We start from the raw sequence: 24706 nt of genomic DNA, 5'->3' as shown, positions 1-24706 counted from the left end.
TGGGAGGATCACCTGAGCCTGGGAGGATGAAGCTGCAGTGAGCCAAGATCATGTCACTGCACTTCAGCCTGGGTGACAGAGTGAGACCCTGTCTCAAAACAAACAAACAAAACAAAGCCTGGATGGCAGCACCTCTGTTTGCAGCGTGGTTTACTTAGGCCCACTGCTGAGACCTACTGCTCAGAAAAAAAGATTCTTTTCAATGTATTACTAGTCATTAACAATGCACCTGGTCACCCAAGATCTCTGATGAAGATGTTCAAAGAGATGAATGTTGTTTTTCATGCCTGCTTACACAACATCCATTCTGCAACCCATGGATCAAGGAGTAATGTCGACTTTTCAGTCTTAGTAGTTCAGAAATATGTTTCATAAGGCTATAGCTGCTGTAGACAGTGATTCCTCTAATGGATCTGGGCAAAGTAAATTGAAAACCTTATGGAAAGGATTCACCATTTTAGCGCCGCTAAGAACATTTGTGATTCATGGGAGGAGGCTAACATATCAACATGAACAAGAGTTTGAAAGAAGTTGATTCCAACCCTCATGAATGACTTTGAGGGGTTCAAGGCTTCAGTGGAGGAAGTCACTGCAGATGGGTGGAAATAGAGAATTAGAATTAGAAGTGGAGCCAGAAGATGTGACTGAATTGCCGCAATCTCCTGATTGAACTTGAATGGATGAGGAGTAACTTCTTATGGATGAGCTAAGAAAGTGGTTTTTTGAGATGGAAACTACTGGTGAAGATGCTGGGAATACTGTTGAAACGACAACAAAGAATTTAGAATATTACATAAAGTTAGTTAATAAAGCAGCAGTAGAGTTTGAGAGGATTGACTTCAATTTTGAAAAAAAGTTCTACTGTGGGTAAAATGCTATCAAACAGCATTGCATGCTACAGAGAAATCTTTCCTAAAAGGAAGAGTCAACTGGTGCGGCAACCTCGATTGTTGCCTTGTTTTAAGAAATTGTCACAGCGCCCCCAGCCCTCAGCAACCACCACCCTGATCAGTCCAGGGTGAAGATAGGAATCACTGAAGGCTCAGATGATCATTAGCATTTTTTAGCAATAAAGTTTTTTTTTTTTAAATTAAGGGATTATATATGTGTGTGTGTGTGTTAGATATACTGCTTTTGCACACTTAATGGTGTACAGTCTAAACATAATTTTTATATTCCCTGGGAAACAAAATTCGTGCGACTCATTTTACTATGGAGGTTTGAAACTCAACCCGCAATATCTTCGCGGTATGGCTGTTAATTGTGACGAATGCTGCAAAGAAGAGCAGAGCATGAAGGGAGGTAGCAGTCAGGAAGGCCTCACTGATTGGGCCACACTGATTCAGCGGAGGCCTGGAGGACCACAAGACCCAGTCAATGTGTATTGTGCGTGGTGGAGGTGCTAGCGGCGGAAGAGGGGGTGCTGGTCAGGGGATGCAGCAGGGTGGCCCCAAGGTACCGACAGCATATCCACCCTGGGGCCAATGAGCCCAGGGCGCTCGGAGAAGGGGAAAGAATCTCCACAGGGTGCAGAGCCGGCAGGTTCTGTGCGGGGTTGGACTTTGACACATCCGTGGCACTGAACCCCTCTCACGCCAGCCTGCACAGCCGCGCTTGCGTCAGGGGTCAGCCCAGGGGGGCCACGCAGGGCTGCCGGGTGGACAGGCCAAGGAATACGAGCTCTTCTTCAGGCGGAGATTGGCTTGCCCCTGGGAAGCCAGCCCACGGGACTGCCCTCCTCTCCCTCCCCAGGAGCTTGGGACCAGCAACCCACGCCAACACCGGGAGCGGGCGGCACGTCCCCTCCTCGCCCCTTGGGTCTGGGATCTGTCAGGGGCCGGGGCGGGGCAACAATCGAGGTTGCCGCACCAGTTGACTCTTCCTTTTAGGAAAGATTTCTCTGTAGCATGCAATGCTGTTTGATAGCGTTTTACCCACAGCAGAACTTTTTTTCAAAATTGGAGTCAATCCTCTCAAACTCTACTGGGGCTACGGGGCCAGGTAAGCCCAAAGACACACAGAGGCGGCCTCCGGGCCGGCCAGAGCGGCCGCGGGCCCTCGGGAAAGGGGCGGGTGCACTTCCGGCCCCCGCGGCCGCCGCGAGGGCGTCTCCGGGAGGCGCGGCAGGGAGTAGGCAGTGTGTTGCTGACCTCTGGCGGTCGCTCTGCGTGACTTTGCACCTTCTTTGTGCTCAGGAGCTGTGCGTGTCAGTTCGGCGGCCGTGCTCTCAGTAAGGGCGTGGTCTCGGGCCGACGGGAGGACGTGCTGAAGGCGCTGCTTTCTTCCTACCTCACCGCAGCTGTTTCCGACTCGCGCGCTGAGCCCACTACTACCCCTCGGCCCACGCCCCTGGTAGTTGTCACGGCATAAGCCCGGCAAGAGCATCATTTTGGTTGTCCTGGGGCGTTTTGGGGGGTTAGATCCTTTATTGCTAACCTCATTCGCACATTCCATGGTGGGTAGGACAGTGGATTGAGTTTTTTACACTGGGCCCTAGTAGTTCCATGTTCCTGTCCGATGTCATGACTTCTCATTCTATATATGGCCCAGCATTTTGAGCAACTGGGCACTGACCTGAGGTTTCTGTTTATCTGCTGTGGTTCCTTTACTGGGGTTTTCCGCTGTGGATTCTCTAGTCCGGATGCACCAGCTCTTCCCTGCGTCTTGTTTGCCCCTTTTTAAACTCTGGATGATACTGATTGCTCCCCCAGTATATGCCACCTCTTGCTCACTGCCTCGCCCCCAGCAGTAAGCAGTACCATTGAAATGGAAATACAGGGGAGAAACTATTTCACCCGGCTTTTAGAGCAGGTAATAATCGTTTCACTTAGGGCTTATTTATGGCTCCTTTTTCGTTCTAGCTTTCCAGGTTCCTTCTGTTTTCCCGGAGGGGAAGGAACCACCTCCATGGCAGCCTGGGTTCTCGACAGCCTGGCTCAAGGGTCACTGTGCTTACTGCTAGCCTGCATCACTTATACCAGGTTGCCGTAGAGCCAGTGTAGGACATAAAAGGCAAACCTGGGTTCTTGTCCCAACTCTTCTACCAATTCATGGCCTGACCCGGAACATTTTGTTTCACATTTCTGGGCCTTTATTCTGATGTGTCAAAACAAGAGGTACTGAATTTGAGGTACTCGCCAGCAGTGAGATGCTATTATAAAGGTATTGGGTTGTGCATTCACTAATTTGCCAAGAGATATGAGGGCATATAGTGTGAGAGGGTGGAGAGATAGGGTGGGAATTGGTATGATTGGCGTTGAGCTTCTAGCCAGTGGATGGCTTTATGCTGATCATTCCCATCGCCACCAACACCATCACCATTCTTATTTTGAGAACTTACCTTGAGCTAAGTATTACACTAAATTCACGTATTTTGCCGTTTAGTCCTTATATCAACCCGATTCAGAGATACCGTAGAACTCATGGGACTCAGAATACATTTGTAATCATGACTAAGACTGATTACAGCTAGATTGCTGGTCCCCAGCCCCTTGAGATGGTGGGGAGGGCAGCCACATGGGCTTAATTCCCAGGGGCAAGCCAGCCTCTGCCTGAGGAAGAGCAAGTATTCTCTGCCTGTCCATCTGGTGGGATACATAACCAGATCATAAGGGAAAAAGACATAGGTGGAGTCTGGAGGAATCTATGTGCAGGATTCCGAGTTCTTTCTCCCTGCCAAGAGAGATTACACAAAGCTTACTCCTCCTAGCAGTGGAAACGCAGCAACATATGTGCCATGTTTCTACCTAGGGAAGCACAAAAGTTAGTCAGTGCCCAAGGTTTTTACTGGGGGACTGGTCGTGTAGGCACCTTCTGCTGAGCATATACTAAAATTCCAGACTCCTGGAAGGAAAGCAGATGTTCATTATAAATCATGTTTGTATAAATAGTCAAGTTATAACGAACTACTCTTATTGGTTAAGTGTTGACTGGACGCACTTTGAAAGTGAAGTTCCCAGACACTAGCTAGGGGCCTACCTTGCAAGCAGGGCTTTTTTTTTGGTCTGTGACTTGCTATGTCAGTGATTTTATGCACCCAACCATATGAAGCAATAATGACCTCCTTTTACAGAGGAGAAAATTGAGATTTCAAGGGCCAGTAACTTGTCTAGAGTTGCACCACTAGCAAGTGGTACAGCCAAGAGTCTAATCAGTCTGACTTCAGAACTTGAGTTCATCCACTGCCATACTGCCAGTCCCAGGGCCTTCCTCAAGTCCTTTGTCCTTGTTCTTTCTGCCTGAAATGTTCTTTCCTTAGCTATTTGCATGACTGGTGATATGGCTTGGCTGTGTCCCCACCCAAATCTCATCTTAATTGTAGCTCCCATAATTCCCACCTGGTGTAGGAGGGACCCAGTGGGAGATAATTGAATCATGGGGGTGGTTTCCCACATACTATTCTCGTGGTAGTAATTCTCATGAGATCTGATGATTTTGTAAGGGGAAAGCCCTTTTTCTTGGTTCTCATTCTCTCATCTGCCACCATGTAAGTCATGCCTTTCGCCTGCTGTCATGATTGTGACGCCTCCCCAGCCACATGGAACTGTGAGTCCATTAAACCTCCTTTTCTTTATAAATTACCCAGTCTTGGGTATGTCTTTATCAGCACTGTGAAAATGGACTAATACAACTTATTTTATTTATTCATTTTTTAAGATATAAGATCTCAATATGTTGTCCAGGCTGGCCTCCAACTTTTGGCCTCAGGCAATCTGCCTGCCTCAGCCTCCCAAGTAGGTGGAACTACAGGCATGTGCCATATGCCTCGCTTGGTTTCTTTTAATTATTCAGGCCTCAACTCAGATTTCACCTTATAGAAAGGCCCTCCCTGACTACTCTATGTAAAGTAGTCTCTTTTTAAAGTTACTTTGTATCATTAACCTATTTTAGTTTCATCAAAACACTTACCATTATCTGAAATGATCTGGTGTCTTTGTTTATTCTCTATAAAGTCAGTTTTCGTCTGGGCGCAGTGGCTTACACCTGAAATCTCAGCACTTTGGGAGGCTGAGGCGGGCAGATCATCTGCAGCAGCAGCTATGGCAGTGGGAAAAGATTTTAATTAGGAAACAAAGCTTAGCAAGAGAGGGGAGCCAGAGAAGTGATGGAAGCTACAGGTTACCACAGATTTGTGAACTCAGCCAAGCACAGTGGTGGCAGGGCCTAACTGCTACAAAGAAGACATGTTTTAGACAAATATTCATATGGGCAAAAAACACGAGGACTGTATTTGTGACTAATTGTATAACTGTGGAAAGTGTAAAGCATTCCAAAGAAGGGTTTTAATGTAGTTTTTTTTTTTTTTTTTTTTTTGCACCCATGCTATTGATTGCTAAATGTAATAGCCTGATTGTGATGCTGAATAAATGTCTTAAATTAAAAAAAAAAAGAAAAGTGAACAGAGCCTAAGGGACCCAGGATATACCATCAAGCAGACCAACATATGCATAATGTGAATACCAGAAGGAAAGAGAGAAAGAAAGAGGCAGAAAGACTAGTTGAAGAAATGTTCCCAGACCAAACTGAGGGTCGGGCTGCCATTTCTTGCTGCCCAATAACAAGATGCAGATGAACTGGGGAGAAAGAGAGTTTTTTATTTCTGTAACCGGTTACAGGGAGAAGGCCTGGAAATTATTGCCAGACCAACTCAAAATTACAAAGTTTTCCAGAGCTTAGGTACCTTCTAAGCTATATGTCTATGTGGAAGTGTGCATTCATCTAAAGACATAAGTGATGCCACTTATAATCTATAACTAAGGTCTGAGTCCTGAAGACCTTCCTCGGGAGCCTCAGTAAATTTACTTAATCTTAATGGGTCCAGGTGCCGGTGGGTGATTACCCTTATCTTGTCTCCTGCTAAATCACAGAGGTTTGGGGAGTTCCTTCAGATCCCCAGTAAAACTTGTTTAATCCTAAATGGGTCCTATTAAGAATTCCTTTGTTATTTTGTAATGCTTCAAGACCCAGGAAAGGCCTAGGCAAAACTCTTGGTGGGCATTTCTTACATTCCAGTCTTTGTATAAAGGGCATTGGCTCTTTCAGCTTTGAATATTTAACTTAACCACTTAGTACTGAAACTTAGTACTGAAACTAAGTACTGTTGTTTTGGAGGCCTGCGTTAGTGAGACCTGGCCTGCCACAGAAATAATGTCTGAAAACTTCCTAAACTCAATGAAAATACAAATCTACAAATTCAAGATGCTCAACAAACTCCAAGTAAGATAAACTCTGAAAAACTATTATTTTTTTAAAAGACCAAAAGAAAATAACAAGTGATAGGATGTGGAGAAATTGCAACCCTTGCATATTGCTGGTGGGAATGTAAAATGCAGCCTCTGGAAAATGGTATGATTCCTCAAAAAATTAAACATAGAATTACCACGTGATCTGCTTCTGGGTATATATCCAAAAGAAATGATGGCAGGAACTCAAGATATTTGCACACTCATGTTCATAGTGGCATTATTCACAAAAGCCAAAAGGTGAGAGCAACGAAGTAACCAGTGACAGATGAATGAATAAAATGTGGTATATACACGCATCAGTGGAATATTTACTTGGTCTTAAAAATGAAGGAAATTTTGACCCTTCCTACAACACAGATGAAACTTAAAGATATTATGCGACATGATATAAGCCAGTCACAAAAAAGATAAACATAGTATGATTCCTCTTAAATGAGTTTCCTAGAGTGCTTAAATTTATAGTGACAGAAAGCATGGTGGTTGCCAGAAGCCGAAGGGTGGGGGAAATGGGGATTAGTATTTAATGGGTATAGTTTCATTATACAACAAACAGGTTGTTGTATAATAACAAAGAGACAAAGAAGTACATTATATTATAAGTGCCCAATGGGTTCACCCTAGCCACTGCCTAGACAGAGCTGATTTATCAAAAGAGGATTGCAAAAGAGAAAGAGTAATTCATGCAAAGCCAGATATGCAGGAGACCAGAGTTTTGTTATTACTCAAATAAGTCTCCCTGAGCATTCAGGGATCAGAGTTTTTAAGGACAATTTGGTGGGTAGGGGGAAGCCAGTGAGCTGGGACTGCTGATTGGTCAGAGATGAAATCACAGGGAGTTGAAACTGTCTTCTTGTGCTGAGTCAGTTCCTGGGTGGGGGCTACAACACCAGCTTAGCCAGTTTATTGATCTGGGTGGTGCCAGCTGATTCATCAAGTGCAGGGTATGCAAAATATCTGAAGCACTGGTCTTAGGTTTTGCAATAATGATTTTATCCCCAGGAGTAATTTTGGGAGTGTCAGAATCTTGTAGTCTCCAGCTACAAGACTCCTAAACCATAATTTCTTTTTTCAGACTCTTGCCGCCCAGGCTAGAAGGCAGTGGTGCAATCTTGGCTCACTGCAACCTCCGCCTCCTGGGTTCAAGCAATTCTCCTACCTCAGCTTCCCAAGAGATTACAGGCACCTGCCACCACGTCCAGCTAGTTTTTGTATTTTTAATAGAGACGGGGTTTCACCATGTTGGCCAGGCTGGTCTCGAACTCCTGATCTCAAGTGATCTGCCCGTCTTGGCCTCCAGAGTGCTGGGATTACAGGTGTGAGCCACTGCATCTGGCCTTAAATATTAAATATTAATTTCTAATATTGTGGCTAATTTGATAGTCCTATGAAGGCAGTCTAGTCCCCAGGCAAGAAGGAGGTTTGTTTTGGGAAAGGGCTGTATCGTCTTTGTTTTAAGCTATAAACTAAGTTTCTTCCAAAGTTAGTTCAGTCTATGCCTATGAACAAACAAAACAGCTTGGAGGTAAGAAGCAAGATGGAGTTGGTTAGGTCAGATCTCTTTCACAGTATCAGTTATAACTTTGCCATGGCAGTTTCAATATATTAATAAAATGTTCCATACAGCAGGCAAGTTAAACAACTATAAACATTACACACCTAATAATAGACCCTCAAAATACATAAAGCAAAAATTGACAGAATTGAGGGGATAAATACATTTTTATAGTAATAGTTGGAGACTTATTTACCCCATTTCCAATAATGGATAGATCATTCAGACAGAGGATAAGAAAACAGAGAATTTGAACAACGCAATAAGCCAACTAGACTTAACAGGTAAATATGAAACACTCCACCCCAAAACAGCAGAATACACATTCTTCTCAAATGCATATGGAACATTCTCCCAGACAGAACAAATGTTAGGCCACAAAACAAGTCTTAATAGATTTATAAAGATAGATATTATACATATCTTCTCCATCCCAAACAGGATAAAGTTAGAGCTCAATAGTAGAAGAAAAAAAATAAAAGTCATCCAAATTTGAATGGAAGAGGGAAAATTATATTTGCAGATAACATGATCCTATATACAGAAAATCTGAGTCCAAAAGATAACTAGTAGAGTTAATAAACTAATTTAGCAAAGTTGCAGCATATAAGATCAAAACAAAAATCAGTGTGTTTCTATATAGCAGGTATGAACAATCCAAAAAGGAAATTAAGAAAGCAATGTTATTTCCAATAGCATCTAAAAGAATTAAACACTTAGGAATCTAACCAAGTTGGTGAAAGGCTTGTATCCTGAAACTACAAACTATTACTGAAAGAAATTAAAGACTTAAATAAATGAAAAAATATCCTATGTTCATGAAGAGGAAGGAAGACTTAACATTGTTAAGATATTAATACAATCCAAAGTGATCTACAGATTCAGTGCAGTCCCAATCAAAATTCTAATAGACTTTTTCACAGACATAGAAAAGCTGATTCTCAAATTCATATTTAATTGCAGGGGGCTCCTTTGTCTTAGTCTTTTCCTGCTGCTATAACAAAATACCTTAGACTGGGTAATTTATAAACAACAGAAATCAATTGCTTATAGTTCTGGAAGTACAAGATCAAAGCACCAGCAGATTTGGTATCTGGTGAGGGCCCATCCTTCACAGATGGTGGCTTGTTGCTGTGTCCTCATATGGCAGAAGGGGTTGGAGAGCTCACTTCAACCTCTTTTATAAGGGCACTAGTGTCATGCATGAAGCTCTTATGACTTAATCACTTCCCAAAAGGTCCTGCCTCTTAATACCATAACAATAAATATTTAGTTTCATGGCTGGGCATGTGGCTCATGCCTGTAATCCCAGCACTTTGGGAGGCTGAGGCAGGCGAATCACTTGAGGCCAGGAGTTTAAGACCAGTCTGGCCAACATGGTAAAATCCCGTCTCTACTAAAAATACCAAATATAGCCGGGCCTGGTGGTGCGTGCCTATAATCTCAGCTACTAGGGAGACTGAGGCAGGAGAATCGCTTGAGCCCGGGAGGTGGAGACTGCAGTGAGCCAAGATCACACCACTACACTCCAGCCTGGGCAACAGAATGAGACTTCATCTCAAAAAAAAAAAAAAAAAGATTAAGTTTCAACATTGGAAGGACACAGCATTCTGCCCCTGGCCCTAAACATTCACATCCATCTCACAGGCAAAATACATTCATTCCATTCCAATAGCTCCATATGTCTTTTTTTTTTCTTTTCATTAAAAAAATTTTTTTTTTTTAGAGATAGGGTCCCACTATGTTGCCCAGGCTGGTCTTGAACTCCTGGCCTCAGGTGATCTTCCTGCCTTGGCTTCCTAAAGTGCTGGGATTACAGGAATGAGCCATTATGCCCAGTCACTCCCATAAGTCTTAACATGTCCCAGTATCAACTTAAAAGTCTACCAAGTCCAGACTCTGATCTAAATCAGATATGAGTGAGACTCAAAGGAGCGATTCATCCTGAGGCAAAGTCTCCTCCAGCTGTAAGCCTGTGAAATTAAACAAGTTATGTGCTTCTAAAATACTGTCAACCGAAGAATGACGAAGTTCATACATTTGGTAAGGAGATCTTTATTTCTCATAAAGGATTGCAGCTTGCAGCGTGGCCATTCTGACAGGCTGGGAGGCATAGCCTCCAGCCAGAAGCCAGAAACAGACACTTTGAGGGAGGTGAAAAGGGAATAGGAATTTATGCTGAGCAAGACAGCCAAATATACATATTCAATACTCTATAGGAAGAGTCATGAGTAGTTTTGAGGAGACACGTGCACATGCACAGTTGAGCTTTGTGCTTCTCCATGGGACCCATATTCAAAAAATGGCAGCATTAGCATGAGCTGAAGATGAAGTTTTTGGCCCTCTGATGTCAAAAGGTGAAGCAGAGGATGTGCTTCACCCTTACTGTGCATTCTCTGTACCAGAACCACTCAGTGGTTGGTGGTTTTTTTATCAGTCAAAAAGGAGTGATAGCATCAGGCAGTTTGTTGATATCAGAGGTGCAGTATTTTGAAAGGTCTGGTTTCTGTTTACTTTTAGGGAAGAAAGCCTCATTGTGATTAGCAAGGGAGTGGGTGTAATAAGGTGAGTCTAATCATGGCCAAGAACTCAGTTTTCAAGGTTACTCTCTGGTTCCCTTGGCCAAGAGATGGTCCATTCAGTCACTTGTGGGATGTAGAATTTTATTTTTAGTTTACAATACAATGGTGGGACAAGCATAGGATAAATGCTTCTATTCTGAAAGGGAGAAGTAGGAAAGAAGGAAAGGATAACAGGTACCAAGTAAGTCCAAAACCCAACAAGGAAAACAACATTAAATCTTAAGGCTGCAGAATAATCTTCTTTGACTCCATGTTGCCACTTCTGGACACACTGGGGTGGGGACTGGGTCCCCAAGGCTCCAGGCAGCCTTGCCCCACAGCTTTGCTGAATGCAGCTCACAAAGCAGCTCTCATGAGTGAGAGTCTTCTGCCTGTGATGCTTCTAGATAGAGTTGCATGCTGGGGCTCTACCAGTCTAGGATCTTGGGGGCAGCCCTGCTCCCATGTTCACTGGGCACTGCCTTAGTGGGGGCCCTCTGTGGTGGCCCTGCCCCTGTGGCACTCCTCTGCCTGGGCCCTGAGGCTCTCTGGGGCATCATTTGAAATTTAATCATCTAGTTATGCCCCCACAGCTCTTGCATTCTGTGCATTTGGAGAGTTAGCTCCATGATGGTGCCGTGGTTTTTCTTCTATGACTTCTGGAGGGATAGCACAAGCAGTACCTGGGCCTTGCTTGTGCCACAGCTGGGGCAGCCAAATGGGAATGTCAGGAACAAAGCCTTGAAACTGTTCTGTTCTTGTGGCTCTGGTATTTTGGGTTTATGATGGGTGGGGACTGAACTGCCAGCCACACAAGTGAATAGTAAAGCGAACTCTGGAGCAACAGTTAGAGATATTAGACCCACATAGGAGTCAATAGGCTATATAGGTACCCTACCTTCCTTTTGAGGGTACTACTTATAGGCATTGTCCTTTTTTGTTGGCAAGTATAACATAGAGGTTACAATCATTGGCTACATATGACAATACACAGGCTAAAATGTTTTATGTGCAAGGCAATCAGTAAAACTTTATGCTTTAGAAACAAATCAGCAAAACTTTGTGATTCAAAAACAAATCATTGGCTGGGCATGGTTGCTCACACCTGTAATCCCAGCACTTTGGGAGGCCGAGGCAGGTGGATCATGACGTCAGGAGTTTGAGACCAGCCTGGCCAACATGGTGAAACTCCATCTCTACTAAAAAATACAAAAATTAGCTGGGCGTGGTGGTGTGTGCCTGTAATCTCAGCTACTCAGGAGGCTGAGGCAGGAGAATCACTTGAACCCGGGAGGTGCAGGTTGCAGCGAGCCAAGATTGTACCACTGCATTCCAGCCTGGATGACAGAGGAAGACTCTGTCTCAGAAAAAAAAAGAAAAAATTCATTGTCCTTTTCAACATCAGCAGGTTACATATTAATTAGTACATCAACAGTTTGAGGAACTAATAATAAGATTTGGGAATTCACCACAAGATTGTTTACTCTGAAACAGGATGTAAGCTGTGAATCACAAGATCCTTCCCAGGTGATTAATGTGGAAGCCTGGCAAATGTGATCTGTAGGTTATCACCTTAACCTGAGAATATCTTGATTTCATCTTTGTTCCCGAAGGATATTTTGACTGGGCATAGAATTCTGGGCTGACAGTTCTTTTCTTTCACCATTTAGAAGACTCTGTGCCACTTCCATATAAGCATGTTTAGGTACACCCTCAACATTCAGCGGGGTGTTTGACAACTCTGCCTTAGCTTTCACTTCCTGCTTGCACAGACCCTCAGAGTCAGCCAGAGGTGAGATCTTAGAGCTTCCTCATATCTCTCCTGGACATATGCACAGCTCAATGCATGTATGGGGACATCTATATTCCTAGGAATATGTCAGAGCTATTCAAAGCCTCTATGGACATCTCATTCTCCAGGTTTTCCTTTTAAGTTCTTTCATTAGTCTATGATTTGCTCCAATTGTTATCCATCACCTTAGGCAGCTGCAAAGTTGAACAATTAACTCTAAATGTTTTTGACTGACTCATTCATGAAAAAGCCTTTTGCACTGAGTGAACTCCAAGTTGGGTCAAATAAAGATAGCCTTGCAAGTGGAGTTTCCCAGGGAACCACTAGACAGGTCAAATAATGACAATTCTCCAGGAATGAGGTTTTGAAGGAACTCTAACCCCATCTTCCCCCTCTGGTGGCTGCCAGGCTGCTGATTTTCACTATGATTGTGGGCTGCTGGTATTCAAGGATATTGCAAAACTGGAGAGGAGGGATGGGAATAGGGCAAGTTAAAACACCACAAAGCTTGTTGCTTCCACCAAGATTCAGCTGTTTTCTTGAATAAATGATCTCTAAGTTGCTACAAGCCTTAGGTTAGCTTCCAGAATCCTGAAAAAGTTGATTCTGACAATTCTTTCTTGCTAGTTTTCTAATCACCTTTTTAAAGAAGAGACAATTTTTAGAGGTCCCTATTCTGCCATTTTCACCATTATGGTGACCATAATGTCACCATAAGAACCCTTGTTCAAAATTCCCTGGTTCTCTGGAGGTTTCTCCGTTATATCAAGAAGGTAGACAAGTACTGTCCCCTAGGGACTGGGTGTTGTTGTTTCTGTGAAAGAAAGGTTTTCCACAAGTAGCCCCAGTGCTTCCTCCCTTCCTACCTGTTGCAGAAGAATTGCCCTGCTTGTTTTAACATTACTTTTGCATGCTGCCTACAGAGGATGAAATATTCCTACCTTTCTCTGCCTCCCTTCATGCCATCCTCAACATTCACTTAGATCTCAAAGCCTGTATACAGGGAAAAAGGAGCCCAGTCTCTTTAAGGCTATTGGCTGGGAACAGGGTCCTCATTTACCTAAAAGGACATGGGGAATGGGAACTTGAGAGGATAGGAAACCATTTCATTGCAAGAATGCTTCAGACAAAGGTCACTGCAAAGTCTTGTAGACAGAGATACAGGCCAGCCCAAGGCCACAGGTTCAGGAGACAAAATTACTCACAGAACAGAGATTAAGGCTGATTCCCAAAATGGGATGGGATCAGGGTTAGGAGTACCCAGTAAGTACCAGTTCATGCCAGAATCCCAAGGATAAATGGGACGGGGGGTACTCTGTTCATTCTGGTTTGCCATAGTGCAGGATTAAGGGAATGAGGGGGTATGTCTTCTTGTTCCTTTCTCTCCTCTGTTCTCTCTTCACAGTTGGGTAATCATGCCTCCATAAAACAAGATGGGACCAAAGTTAGGGGTACCTGGTAAGCACTGGTTCATTCTGGAATATGTAGGTTGAATGGAGGAATGCCCTGTTTACTCTGGTCTGCCATAAGTGCAGGAACCCCAAGGATGAATGGGGATATTCTATTCACTCTGGTCTGCCATAAGTGAAGGAACCCCTAGAATGAATGGAGGATGGCCTCTTCACTCTGATGCCAGGCAAAAGATAGTAGGGAAACAAGGGGGTATCTTTTTTCCCTTCTCTCCTCTGTTCTCTCTTCACAGATGGGCAATCACATCTCCATGCCACAGGGCAAACCCCTTGGATGCATCCTCAAGAACCGGGAAAAGTTTGACCCCCAAACTCTAAAAAGGAAAAGGCTAATATTTTTTTGTAACACAGCCTGGTTCTGATATGAACTTGGGGACCAGCAATCTTGGCCAGAAAATGAAAGTATTTATTTTAATACTATCCATCAACTAGATTCGTTTTGCTGCCAGCAGGGAAAATGGACAGAAATCCCTTATGCACAGGCTTTCATGGTCCTAAGAGACAAACCTGACCTCTGCTGGGTTTGTAAAATGGACCCAGCGATGATAGCAGCCATCGCCAGGCAACCTCCTCCAGTAGATTTGGGAGACTATCAGATTTGCACAGGGCTCAAGCCCCAGAGGAACCAAAGGTGGAATTTAGTTCAAACAACATTGCCTCTTCTATCCCCATTATATCCAAGTCTCCCAGTCCCATAACCTTCCCCTGCTTACCCAGGGTCACCCTCTGGACACCACCCCCTTAAGTTATCTCCCCTTCAGGAGGTTAGCAGCCCCAGTGGGCCAACTAGAGTCCAGACTCCATTCACTATGTAAGACCTGAGCTAGATTAAAATGAAGCTATGGAAGTTTATGGAAAACCCTGACTAATACATTGAAGGGTTCCATTAACTAGGCTTAACATTTGAACTTACTTGGAAGGACTTCACAATCACACTAGGCCAAACTCTGTCTAAGGGAGAATATGAGTCCATTATGGAGGCAGCCCAGCAATTTCCAAGTGCAATGCACATGACTGACCCTGGTGGCTACCTTGTGAGGGCCACTGCCCTTCCCCACGTTGGCCTCCAACTGGGAATACAATACCCAGGAGGGTATATGGGCAGTGAACCACATCCCCATAATGGGGATGAAGGATAGCAGAGGAAAGCCTGTAAACCACAATAAATTGGGCTTAATAGATCAAGGCTCTCTTGAAAATCCCACTGCTTTCTTACAGAGGCTACATAAGGCCCAAGTGAAACATACTAACCTTGACCCAGACACCCAGAAGGATACCTTCTTTTGTATCCCCACAGACCCATCTTCCCAATTGCTATTTGCATTTGAATGGGAAAATGAAAAAAGGAAGGAGCCAACAGCTTGCCTGGATGTGCTTCTGCAGGGTTTTAGAGATAGTCCCCATTTGTTTAGGCAAGCCTTGGCTAAAGATTTTCAGGACCTAACTCTTGAGGGGGGCAGATGTCTCCTACAGTATGTGAATGACCTGCTAATCTGCTACCCCACAAGACAACTGGGAATCCAACATCTAGTCCAGACACTAAATTTTCTTGCAGACAAAGGGTACAAAGCATCCAAGGCCAAGGCACAGCTACTAAGACAAGAGATCCAAAACCTGGGGATAATCCTGACCCCTTGAGAACATAAGTTCTCCCTAGAATGGATACAGGCCATCCTTAAAATACCTATCCCAGCCACCCAAAAGCAGCATCAGGCCTTTCTAGAGATCACAGGATATTGCAGACTTTAAATACTGGGTTATGGTGGGATTGTTAAGTCCTTATATTAGGCTCTAAAAGAAGGGACTGATAGGGACTCACTTCTCTGGAGAAAAGATTAGGAACAAGCCTTTAGGCAGTTAAAGACTGCTCTCTCATAAGCCCCAGCCCTTGGGCTACCTATACTAACCAAACTGTTTTAGCTTTTCATCACCAAAAGCCAAGGTGTAGCCTTAGGAGTCCTAACTCAAACTGTTGGGTCAATCAAATGTTCTGTAGGTTACTTTTCAAATAACCTAGACCCAGTAGCACACAGGTGGCCACACTGCCTCAAGGTAGTGGCTGCAGCAGCCCTCCTACTGGAGGAGGTCCTCAAAAGCACCATGATACAGTCAATCCAGTTCCTCTGATGTCCATCAAATAAGCTCCTTACTGGACATAAAAGTGCCACAATGGCTCACTGACAACAGATTGCTAAAGTATCAAGTCTTGTTGTTAGAAATCCCACAGGTAACAGTTGAGTGGTGCTCCACCCTCATCCCAGCCTCCTTATTGCCATTACCAGGAGAGGATGACTCAACACATTCATGTTGTGAGATAACCAAATTTATGCCAGATGGGAAGACTTAAAGGATCAGCCCTTGGACAACCTGGACAAAATATGGTTTTCAGATAGGAGCAGTTTTGTTCAGAATGAAACTATGTATGCAGGACACACAGAGGCTAAAGCTCTATCCTCGGGGACCTCAGGACAGCTAGCAAAACTCATCTTGTTAACCAGAGCCCTAACACTAGGAGAAGGGAAAAGAATAACCATTTATACAGATTCCAAATACGACTTTTTGGTGCTTCACGCCCAAGCCACTATCTGGAAGGAAAGGGAATACCCAGCAACTTGGGATACTCCTGCTAAGTACGGGTCCCAAATCTTAGAGCTACTAGAGGCCATTCACTTGCCCCAGGAGGTGGCAGTAGAGAGAATTCTGGAAATGGCAGGCACTCATCAGGTGATGGTCAAGCTATCATAAAACTGTCCCTCTGAAATGAGAAGTGGCCATGACTGGGACCAAGATGGAGAGGAGTTCCCTAACAGATAGAAAACATCTGGAGCCAGCAAATCACAATTCCCTGATCAGTTTTTTTTGTTTGAGGCAGAGTCTCACTCAGTCACCCAGGCTGGAGTGCAGTGGCATGATCTCAGCTCACTGCAACCTCTGCCTCCTAGATTCAAGTGATTCTCCTGCCTCAGCCTCCCCAGTAGCTGGGATTACAGGCACCCACCCCCACGCCTGGCTAATTTTTAAAAAATTTTTAGCAGAGACAGTGTTTTGCCATGTTGGCCTGGCTGGTCTCGAACTCCTGATCTCAAATGATGCACCTGCCTTGACTTCCCAAAGTGCTGGGATTACAGGCGTGAGCCACTGTGCCCAGCCCCTGATCTGGTCTTAAGCATGGGTGCAAAAGTAGGGGACAAAATGGTGGTCTTTGACTGGTATATGACCTTCCTCTGGGGGTGATCAACCAGTAAGGGAAAATCGCTCCAAGTGAGCATGCGCACCACCTCAGTAAGCACACTGCGCATGCGGCTCCTCCCAAGTACTAGCACGCCACTGCACATGCGGCAGCTGAGCAACAGCCCACCCCAACGGAGAGGTCAAGGGAAGAGAAGAAAAATCCCGGAACCAAAAGCCAGTTTATAAAAATCCCCAGCCAAAGGCTGAGGAGGGCACTTATCTCTCAAGTTCCCTACTTGGCCCTCTTCCAAGTGTGCTTTGCTTCTTTTAATAAACCTTTGCCTCTGCTTTAAAACTTGCCTCAGTCTTTCAGTTGAAATCTTTCCTCTGAGAAGACAAGGGTCGGGATCAGTGCAGATTTGCCACTGTTTGCAGACTTGCTGGCAGTAACACTTTCACAAGGTTCAGGAGTGGAAGAAGGCCCTGACTGCAAGAGACATAACCACATAATTAATTCTTCTCTATTTTTTCCCCTGCTATGCTTAACCCTGGGAAACTGAACTACTGCAGTTTGACAGTAGGAAATAAGAGCCAGGGAGTGGGAGACTGACACTGTGTGTGTGTGTGTGTGTGTGTGTGTGTGTGTGTTGCCACCCAGCTGTGCTAATTGGATTTGGCCAATTATAGATAATGACTATAGTGACCATAAATCGTAAATATGAGAAGACAACTCCTAAGGTGGTCTTGGCGTGGCCCACATGTCAGAGGGTGGGAGACATTCTAGGATTCTACAAGTTGTATAAGAAAGAAACTACTGAACTAACTAGAGATGAGTCTGAGTGTATGGTGTGTAAGACACAGGGGAGTTGGGAAATAGGTGGAGTGATTGTTGCAGAGACGAGTCATATTGATCACGTAGTTGTGGAACAAGAGGAACAACAATCCTGGTTGGTAAGAAGAGAACACCTTAGACTTTGGGTTGTCAGGGCAGAAGTGTAACCGCCCAACAGGCTCTCCTTGCCTGCTGCCTAGACAGAGCTGATTTATCAAGACATGATAATTGTAATAAAGAAAGGGTTTAATTCATGCAGAGCCAGCATATGGAAGACTGGAGTTTTTATCATTACTTAAATCAGTCTCCCTGAAAACTTGGGGGTTGTGGTTTTTAAGGATAATTTGGTGGGTAGGGGGTTGGAAAGTGGAGAGTCCTGATTGGCCAGGTCAGAGATAAAATCATAGGGAGTTGAAGCTGTCCTCTTGTGTTGAGTCAGTTCCTGGGTGGGGGCCACAATACCAGATGGGCCAGTTTACCGATCTGGGTGGTGCCAGTTGATCACTGTGTGCAGGGTCTGCAAAACATCTCAAGCACTGATCTTTGGTTTTATAAGAGTGACATCCCCAGGAACAATTCGGGGAGGTTCAGAATCTTCCAGCCTCCAGCTGCATGACTCTTAAAACATAATTTCTAATCTTGTGGCTACTTTGTTAGTCCTGCAAGGGCAGTCTAGTCTGCAGGCAGGAAGGGGGTTTGTTTTGGAAAAGGGCTGTTACCATCTTTGTTTCAAAGTTAAATTATAAACCAAGGGCCTCCCAAAGTTAGTTTGGCCATGCCCAGGAATGAACAATGACAGCTTGGAAGTTAAAAGCAAGATGGAGTCGATTAGTTCAGATCTCTTTCACCATCATAATTTTCTCTTATAATTTTTGCAAAGGTGGTTTCAGAAGGAAGGTCCATTAATTTATCTTAGCTACAATCTGCAGGATATCTGGCCAATTTAACCTAGACTTCTGCTACCGCTATCAACTTGACCACTGGCCAACAAACAGTCTTAATTTTAAAACTATCACAATCTTCCCAAAACCACTGGCTCCAGAAAGGAACAGCCTCACTAAGATATAACATAACAAAGTTAACTTTCTGAAAGTTGACATTATTCCCTTTAGCCTCATTCTGTTGTCACTGGACTCTTTTGCACATTTTTTCACAGACCACTTATTGTTCTAAATTCTCTAGCATGACCGATAGTGGACAATTGCATGGTTTTGGATTTCCCACTGGTCAGTTCAGGTGCGATATGTGCCATTGCCAACACCTCTTGCCTTGCCTGCATTCAGCCATATTAACTGGCTTGGTTCTGGATTGGGAATATGTCTACCATCCAGTGGGCCTGATTAAACTACAGGGACTCGTAATCATGGTTACTCTGATTTGATGTTGCCTAAAAGAAATGGAATGGATCTGGTCCAAGTCTTTATCAGTACAATTAACTAGAGTATCTGATGAAACTAAGTGGCAGCTTATGCTCCTGAGAATTCTTAACCATATGTGTGATAGGTTGGGAGGTAGAGTTGTAGGCGAATGACTCTGCCATGGTACCCCGGCTACCTTGCACATAGCTACATAGGCCACACAGGAAAAGGCATGAACAGCAGCTAATCTAAGTCTTAGCAGGTTGTCTTGTGATCCTCCAGAACACAAGGGGATGAGAGGAGCTTTACAAGGTCATCCCTCACTCCCTTTCCTATCTCCTATGGGAGGCTGTCATGAGACAGGTTTTCGTCGCCTCCAAGGTTCTGATGAAGCATGAGACTTTTGTCCCCCAGAAGGAAGTAGTGTAGTCTGCAGTTATATCCTGAGGAGGGTAGGTCCTCCCAAGTCCATAATTCCACCTCCCAACCTATCACACATATGGTTAAGAACTCTCAAGAGCATAAGCCACCACATAGGTTCATTACTCAACCCAATGTGAGTTGTCGGATACCCCATTTCTGAGGAGCCAATATTAGACTGCAACAAAGTAGTGCTATAGTCTACTTTGTTGCAGTCTAAAATTGGCTCCTCAGAAATGGAGTATCAGAAAACTCACATTGCCGGCATCCAGCTCCCTTTTGTTTCATGGCATTCTTTTTAGCATGTAGGATGAGGACCTGGGGAGCTGGCCTGTTTATCTACTCTTCCTTTTGCTGTCTATGTAAATAATACATTGTATGAGTCTAAAAATGGCTTATTGTATTTTTTTTTTTTTTGAGACAGAGTCTTACTCTGTTGCCTAGGCTGACATGCAGTGGCGTGATTTTGGCTCACTGCAACCTCTGCCTTCCAGGATCAAGCGATTCTCCTGCCTCAGCCTCCAGAGTAATCGGGATTACAGACACACGCCACCAAACCCAGCTAATCTTTACATTTTCACTAGAGAAGGGGTTTCGCCATGTTGACTAGTCTGTTCTCGAACTCCTGACCTCCGGTGATCTGCCTGCCTCAGCCTCCCAAAGTGCTGGGATTACAGGCGTCAGCCACTGCACCCCGCCTATTATATCTTTATTAGCCAAATCAGTCAAGCCATAGCTTTGCCTGCTGTTGTGTGTTTGACAGAAAGGACAATGGAATGAGTAAAAATATGGGTAAATATAATAGACTACCTATTCTTCTCCTCTTCAGATTTCTAAAAGTTTTGAACCAAAACACTATTCAGAGCCATAAGAGACCTTCCTTCTGGTGGGCCATGACTTAGTAATCATGCATCTCCAGGGCATCTTGATTCTGATCTGAAAAATATCAGATTCCCTACTTTTGTCACCCAGTACAGTACTTCTCAATCTTAGGCACCAGAGAACAGCCTAAGAGACTTCATTTCCCCCTCAACCAATTACATAGTGATGTTCCCCATGCTTCTAGTTACTGCTTCCACCTGTAGTTCTCCCCGACTGCCAGCAACTGTCCAATTAAGGGAATACTCTGAAGCCATCTCCTTTTTTACAAACAAACTAGACTGAGAGCCTATCCCCAGGTCTCTTCTGCTCTGTGACTTTCTAGTCTGCTGAAGTGCACAGTGACCTGAGGAGCTGACTCTCTCGTCATATATAGCAAGCTCTGAATAATAGTCTTTGTTCTCACTTGAATAGTCTTTATTTATTTTCACAACTTTTAAAAAATTTAATTTCCTAGACACTGAATATGCATGATGTTAGGCAACGGCCATTTTCTACTTTGGGCAACTTGACTCTGTCTTTCAATCTGAAACAACTGGTTCAGGAAGCATTTATTCATTCTTTTATTCTGTAACCCAAAATTAAAATTCAAAGCCCCCTGACCATCTGAATGGATCTCTCCTCTCGGCCAAGGGCATTCCAAAGTTAACTAGAAAAACTGGTTCAGGCCATGATGGAAAGGAGTTGGACATGGCCCATTACACTCCCCTCCCTTTTGAAATTCAGGCCCAGTTGACTAGCGTTAACATCAACACACACCTTAAGACAGATAGAACAGCCTCTTTAAGTCTCTCAGACTATCCGGTAGTGTGATAATGATAAGAAACATTTACAGTCTGTTCTCTGAAGCCTGCTACAGGCTCCATCTGCATAATAAAATTTGGTCTCCACAAGCCCTTATCTTAACTGAGACATCCCTTTCTATTGATTCTAAGTCTTTAGACAATAACTTAACTGTTTTAACCAATTGCTACTCAGAAAATCTTTGAATCCACCTATGTCCTGAAAGCCTCCTCTTCCAGTTGTCCCACCTTTCCATACCAAACCAACGTACATCTTACATGTGTTAATTGATGTCTTATGTCTTCCTAAAATGTGTAAAACCGAGTTGTAGCCCGACCACGCTGGGCACATGTTCTCTGGATCTCCTGGGGCTGTGGCACGGGCCATGGTCACTCATATTTGGCTCAGGATAAATCTCTTCAAATATTTTACAGTTTGACTTTTCGTGGACAATTCTACAAATATTTCTTGGCAGTTAAAGAAATTACTCCCCAGGAGGTGCTAGACATCGGGCGCATGTTAGAGGCACAAAGATGAGAATGTTAAAAGACATAACATAAAATACAGGTCTGCTCTGGGAATGTAGAAACTGGTAAAAGGAGAGATAAAAGAGAAGGTGCAGTCCAGTGAAGTACCCGCTATCTCCTGTCAGCAAATACCTGTCCACCCAGGTGCAGCGAACTGGAGAGGAAGGGATGGCCTAGAGCGCCGGGGACGGAGTCCTCCCCAGCCGCCTGCACCCCTACCCCGGTAGCGGCCCCTGGGATCGTCTGTGTCTCCAGGAGAACCGGACCGCTCTCCCCTCCCTTCCAGAGCTAGAAAGGAGGACCACAGAGACGCGGCGCCCTCCGCCGTCCTAGAGCAACCGGAGCCGCCCGAGCCCCGGACTCCCGGATGCGGGGGTCTGGTTGGCGAGAAGCACGAGGAGTTGGGCATGGGGCTGGCAGGGAGCGGAGTGGGGGTCTTACTCAGGTGGCTGCAGGGCTCAGGGTAGCCGTGTCAGACCTGCCCAGGTCCAGAGCGCTCCTTCCTGACCCCAACACCTCCGGTCGGGTCTGGCGCGCGCTCGCTTTCCCAGAGGGCGACCCGGGCTATGGCGGCCGCGGCCCTGGCGAGCAGGACACGCCTCGGCCCTGACCTGGAGCTGCTGCCGGGACAGCCGGCGCCGCCCCGGGCGCGCCCGGTGAGTGCGGGGCCGGAGCCTGGAAGCAGGCTTGGCCCTGCCCTGGGTTCTAGGCCCGGAGACGGGTGGTGCGGCGGCTGGGAAATGGGGTTACAATCCAGAGTGAGGGGCCTCGAGGGACAGGCAGCACAGCGGAGTCGACACCCCCGGGACATGAGCCTCAAGGAGAGCAGACGTGCAGCGGCACGTGGTTGAGCCAACTGCTGGGGCAGAGCGCACAGGGTGCCGCGGGGGGCGATGAATGGCCAGAATTTCAGAGCCACCTTTACAGAGCTGGTTATGTTTGAGCTGGGTATTAGGTTGAAAAGGAATTTGCAATGCAGGATCAGGAGGGAAGAACTGGATCTTCAGGCAAGAGTAGCCGCAGGTGCAAGGGCACAGAACAGGGCGAGGAAAGAATTTGGTTTCCCAATGGAATGGTGACAGGATAGGGGATGAGAGTGGTGGTGGCTGATGATCTTGGCCAGGAAAGCTGGGTCTGTGAGTAGTAAATGGAATTGTCTGTAGTGCAGAGGAATGTGGACTCTATTAGGCAGACAAAGGTGAGCCAGCCAAAGCCTTGGAGCCCTGGAGTGCTGGATCAATAGCTGTGGAGACTTTGTAGTGCACAAGGACTGACGTGCAGTGGACCAGAATGGGCTCCTCCACAATATGGAGACTAAGACCCTGAAGGAGGCAGTAGCTGAGAATTACAGGAAGTCTCAAAGGCTGGAGGTGAGCAGTATTTGTTTCTTAAGGAAGAGGATAAGAGAAAGAAGGTGCAGGAGCTGAGACTCCTAGAGATATAGAAAATGGGAACATGGAGATTGGGACGTGGGGAAGCAAGTGAGGTGGGATCTTTGTGAGAGTGTGTTGCGAGTCGGGGGGTGCAGGGATTAAAGTCACAACGAGGATCTGTCCTGTTGAGTACAGTGTCCAGGGCAACCTGAATGTTCTGAGGAGCCCCAGCTGCCTCTGTGGCTAGTGGCAGTAACTGGGGAGGACAGAGGAGGAAGAGTCCTACACAGGGGCAGCAGCGGTAGGAATGGGACGGAAGACAGTGTGGCATAACAGGCAAGAGTCAAAACAGGCCCGGGTTCTGTCTCAGTTCTGGAACTTTGGGGGAAGTTCATCTCTCTGAGTCTCAGTTTCCTCTTCCATAAAATGGATCTGATAGTAGGCTATGAGACATAAACAATACGTGTCAAATGCTTGGCACAGGCTTAAGAAATGATAGTTGTTATCAAGGGTGGGTGACCTCTGAAGGAGGACACATTGTGGAGAAAGGATGGGACCTAGAGCACAGATGTGGTTTGGGGTATAAGGATGAAATGAGAAAACTTTTGCAGACTCATGAAAAAGAGGAGAAAATGTTTGCTGAAATAGAGATGAAGAGACATGAGAAAATTGATAGCTGATGCCCTGTCTCTTTCTACATAGGAGGCAAAAATCTTCTGCTGATAGAGTTCCTGTAGACTTTCAGAATCCAGAATCCCCGCAGGCATCCCCCACAGTACCTTTTGGTGCCCTGTATCCCCTTCCTCCTGGCCTGGTTCTGAGGTTGTCCTAGGGCATTTAAACACATGTTGTTTCAGGAGTCAGTGACCTTCGAGGATGTGGCCGTCTACTTCTCTGAGAATGAATGGATCGGCCTGGGCCCTGCTCAGAGAGCGCTGTACAGGGATGTGATGCTGGAGAATTATGGGGCTGTGGCTTCCCTGGGTAAGGGTCTCCCTTTGGGCCCTGACTCCACCCTTCAGAGTTTGCCGGCTCTTTTTTTCTCAAAGGCTCAGGAGTTGTTGATAACCCTCAGCTCAGTGGCAGCTTCAGGCTCTTGGATTTTTAATGACCCAACCTCAGCAGTTGTTGGGAAGTAGGAAGTCCTGGTATCAGTTTGGGCCTTATACAGGACTTCCTTGCCCCAGAGTGAGAGCTGCCCAACCCCTACCCTTGTGTTGTGAGTATAGTGAGAAGAGAGCAGATTCATGGTGCCCCACTGAGCCTTCAGTTCCCCGCCCTCTCTGTTTGCAAGATCCAGGCCAATTCCTAGCATCCTCATGAGGATGTCTGAACATGAGAGCTCTAAGAGGGAGAAGACAGGTAAGAATTGAGGACGCAATTCCTCAATGAGTGAAATCATCCATTTGCTAACTCAAACAGTTACTGAGTCTGTCAACTTCCTGACCTTTGTAAGTCTCCTGGCCCCTCTCTTGTCCTTTCCCCTGAAATTCCTTTTCTTGTTCTTCCTAGTTGTTTCCCCTCTTGTCCCTGAAGACACTGGGCTGGGAGGAGCCTTGGGATTACTCTGTGTCACACCACTCACCTGCCTGTCCCATCTTTTTCCTCTTAAGCAGCATTTCCATTTCCCAAACCGGCTCTGATTTCCCAGCTGGAGCGAGGGGAAGCACCCTGGTGCTCGGTTCCTTGGGGAGCTCTGGATGGAGAGGACCCGAGGAGCATCTCCTCAGGTGAGTGAGGGCAC

The 24706-nt window shown here is 45.4% G+C and overlaps 1 protein-coding gene across 12 annotated transcripts in view; it reads left to right on the top strand.

Annotated features, from left to right (window-relative positions):
- The first annotated feature begins 1918 nt into the window (after positions 1-1918).
- ZNF662 (zinc finger protein 662) overlaps positions 1919-24706 on the top strand; it is a 29869-nt gene continuing 7081 nt past the window's right edge. Inside the window, exons 1-4 of one of the 12 annotated variants that reach the window (XM_009201066.4) lie at positions 1919-2001; positions 23820-23946; positions 24257-24324; positions 24576-24692. In XM_009201066.4, coding sequence (XP_009199330.1) covers positions 23867-23946; positions 24257-24324; positions 24576-24692 — 265 coding nt within the window. In that variant the 5' untranslated portion in view covers positions 1919-2001; positions 23820-23866. The other 11 variants (XM_009201065.4, XM_009201063.2, XM_003894593.5 and 8 more) reach the window with 11 other exon arrangements.

The sequence above is a fragment of the Papio anubis genome, chromosome 2 (genome assembly GCF_008728515.1).
Source record: "Papio anubis isolate 15944 chromosome 2, Panubis1.0, whole genome shotgun sequence".
NCBI lineage: Eukaryota > Metazoa > Chordata > Mammalia > Primates > Cercopithecidae > Papio > Papio anubis.
This window is presented reverse-complemented; position numbering and strand designations above follow the sequence as displayed.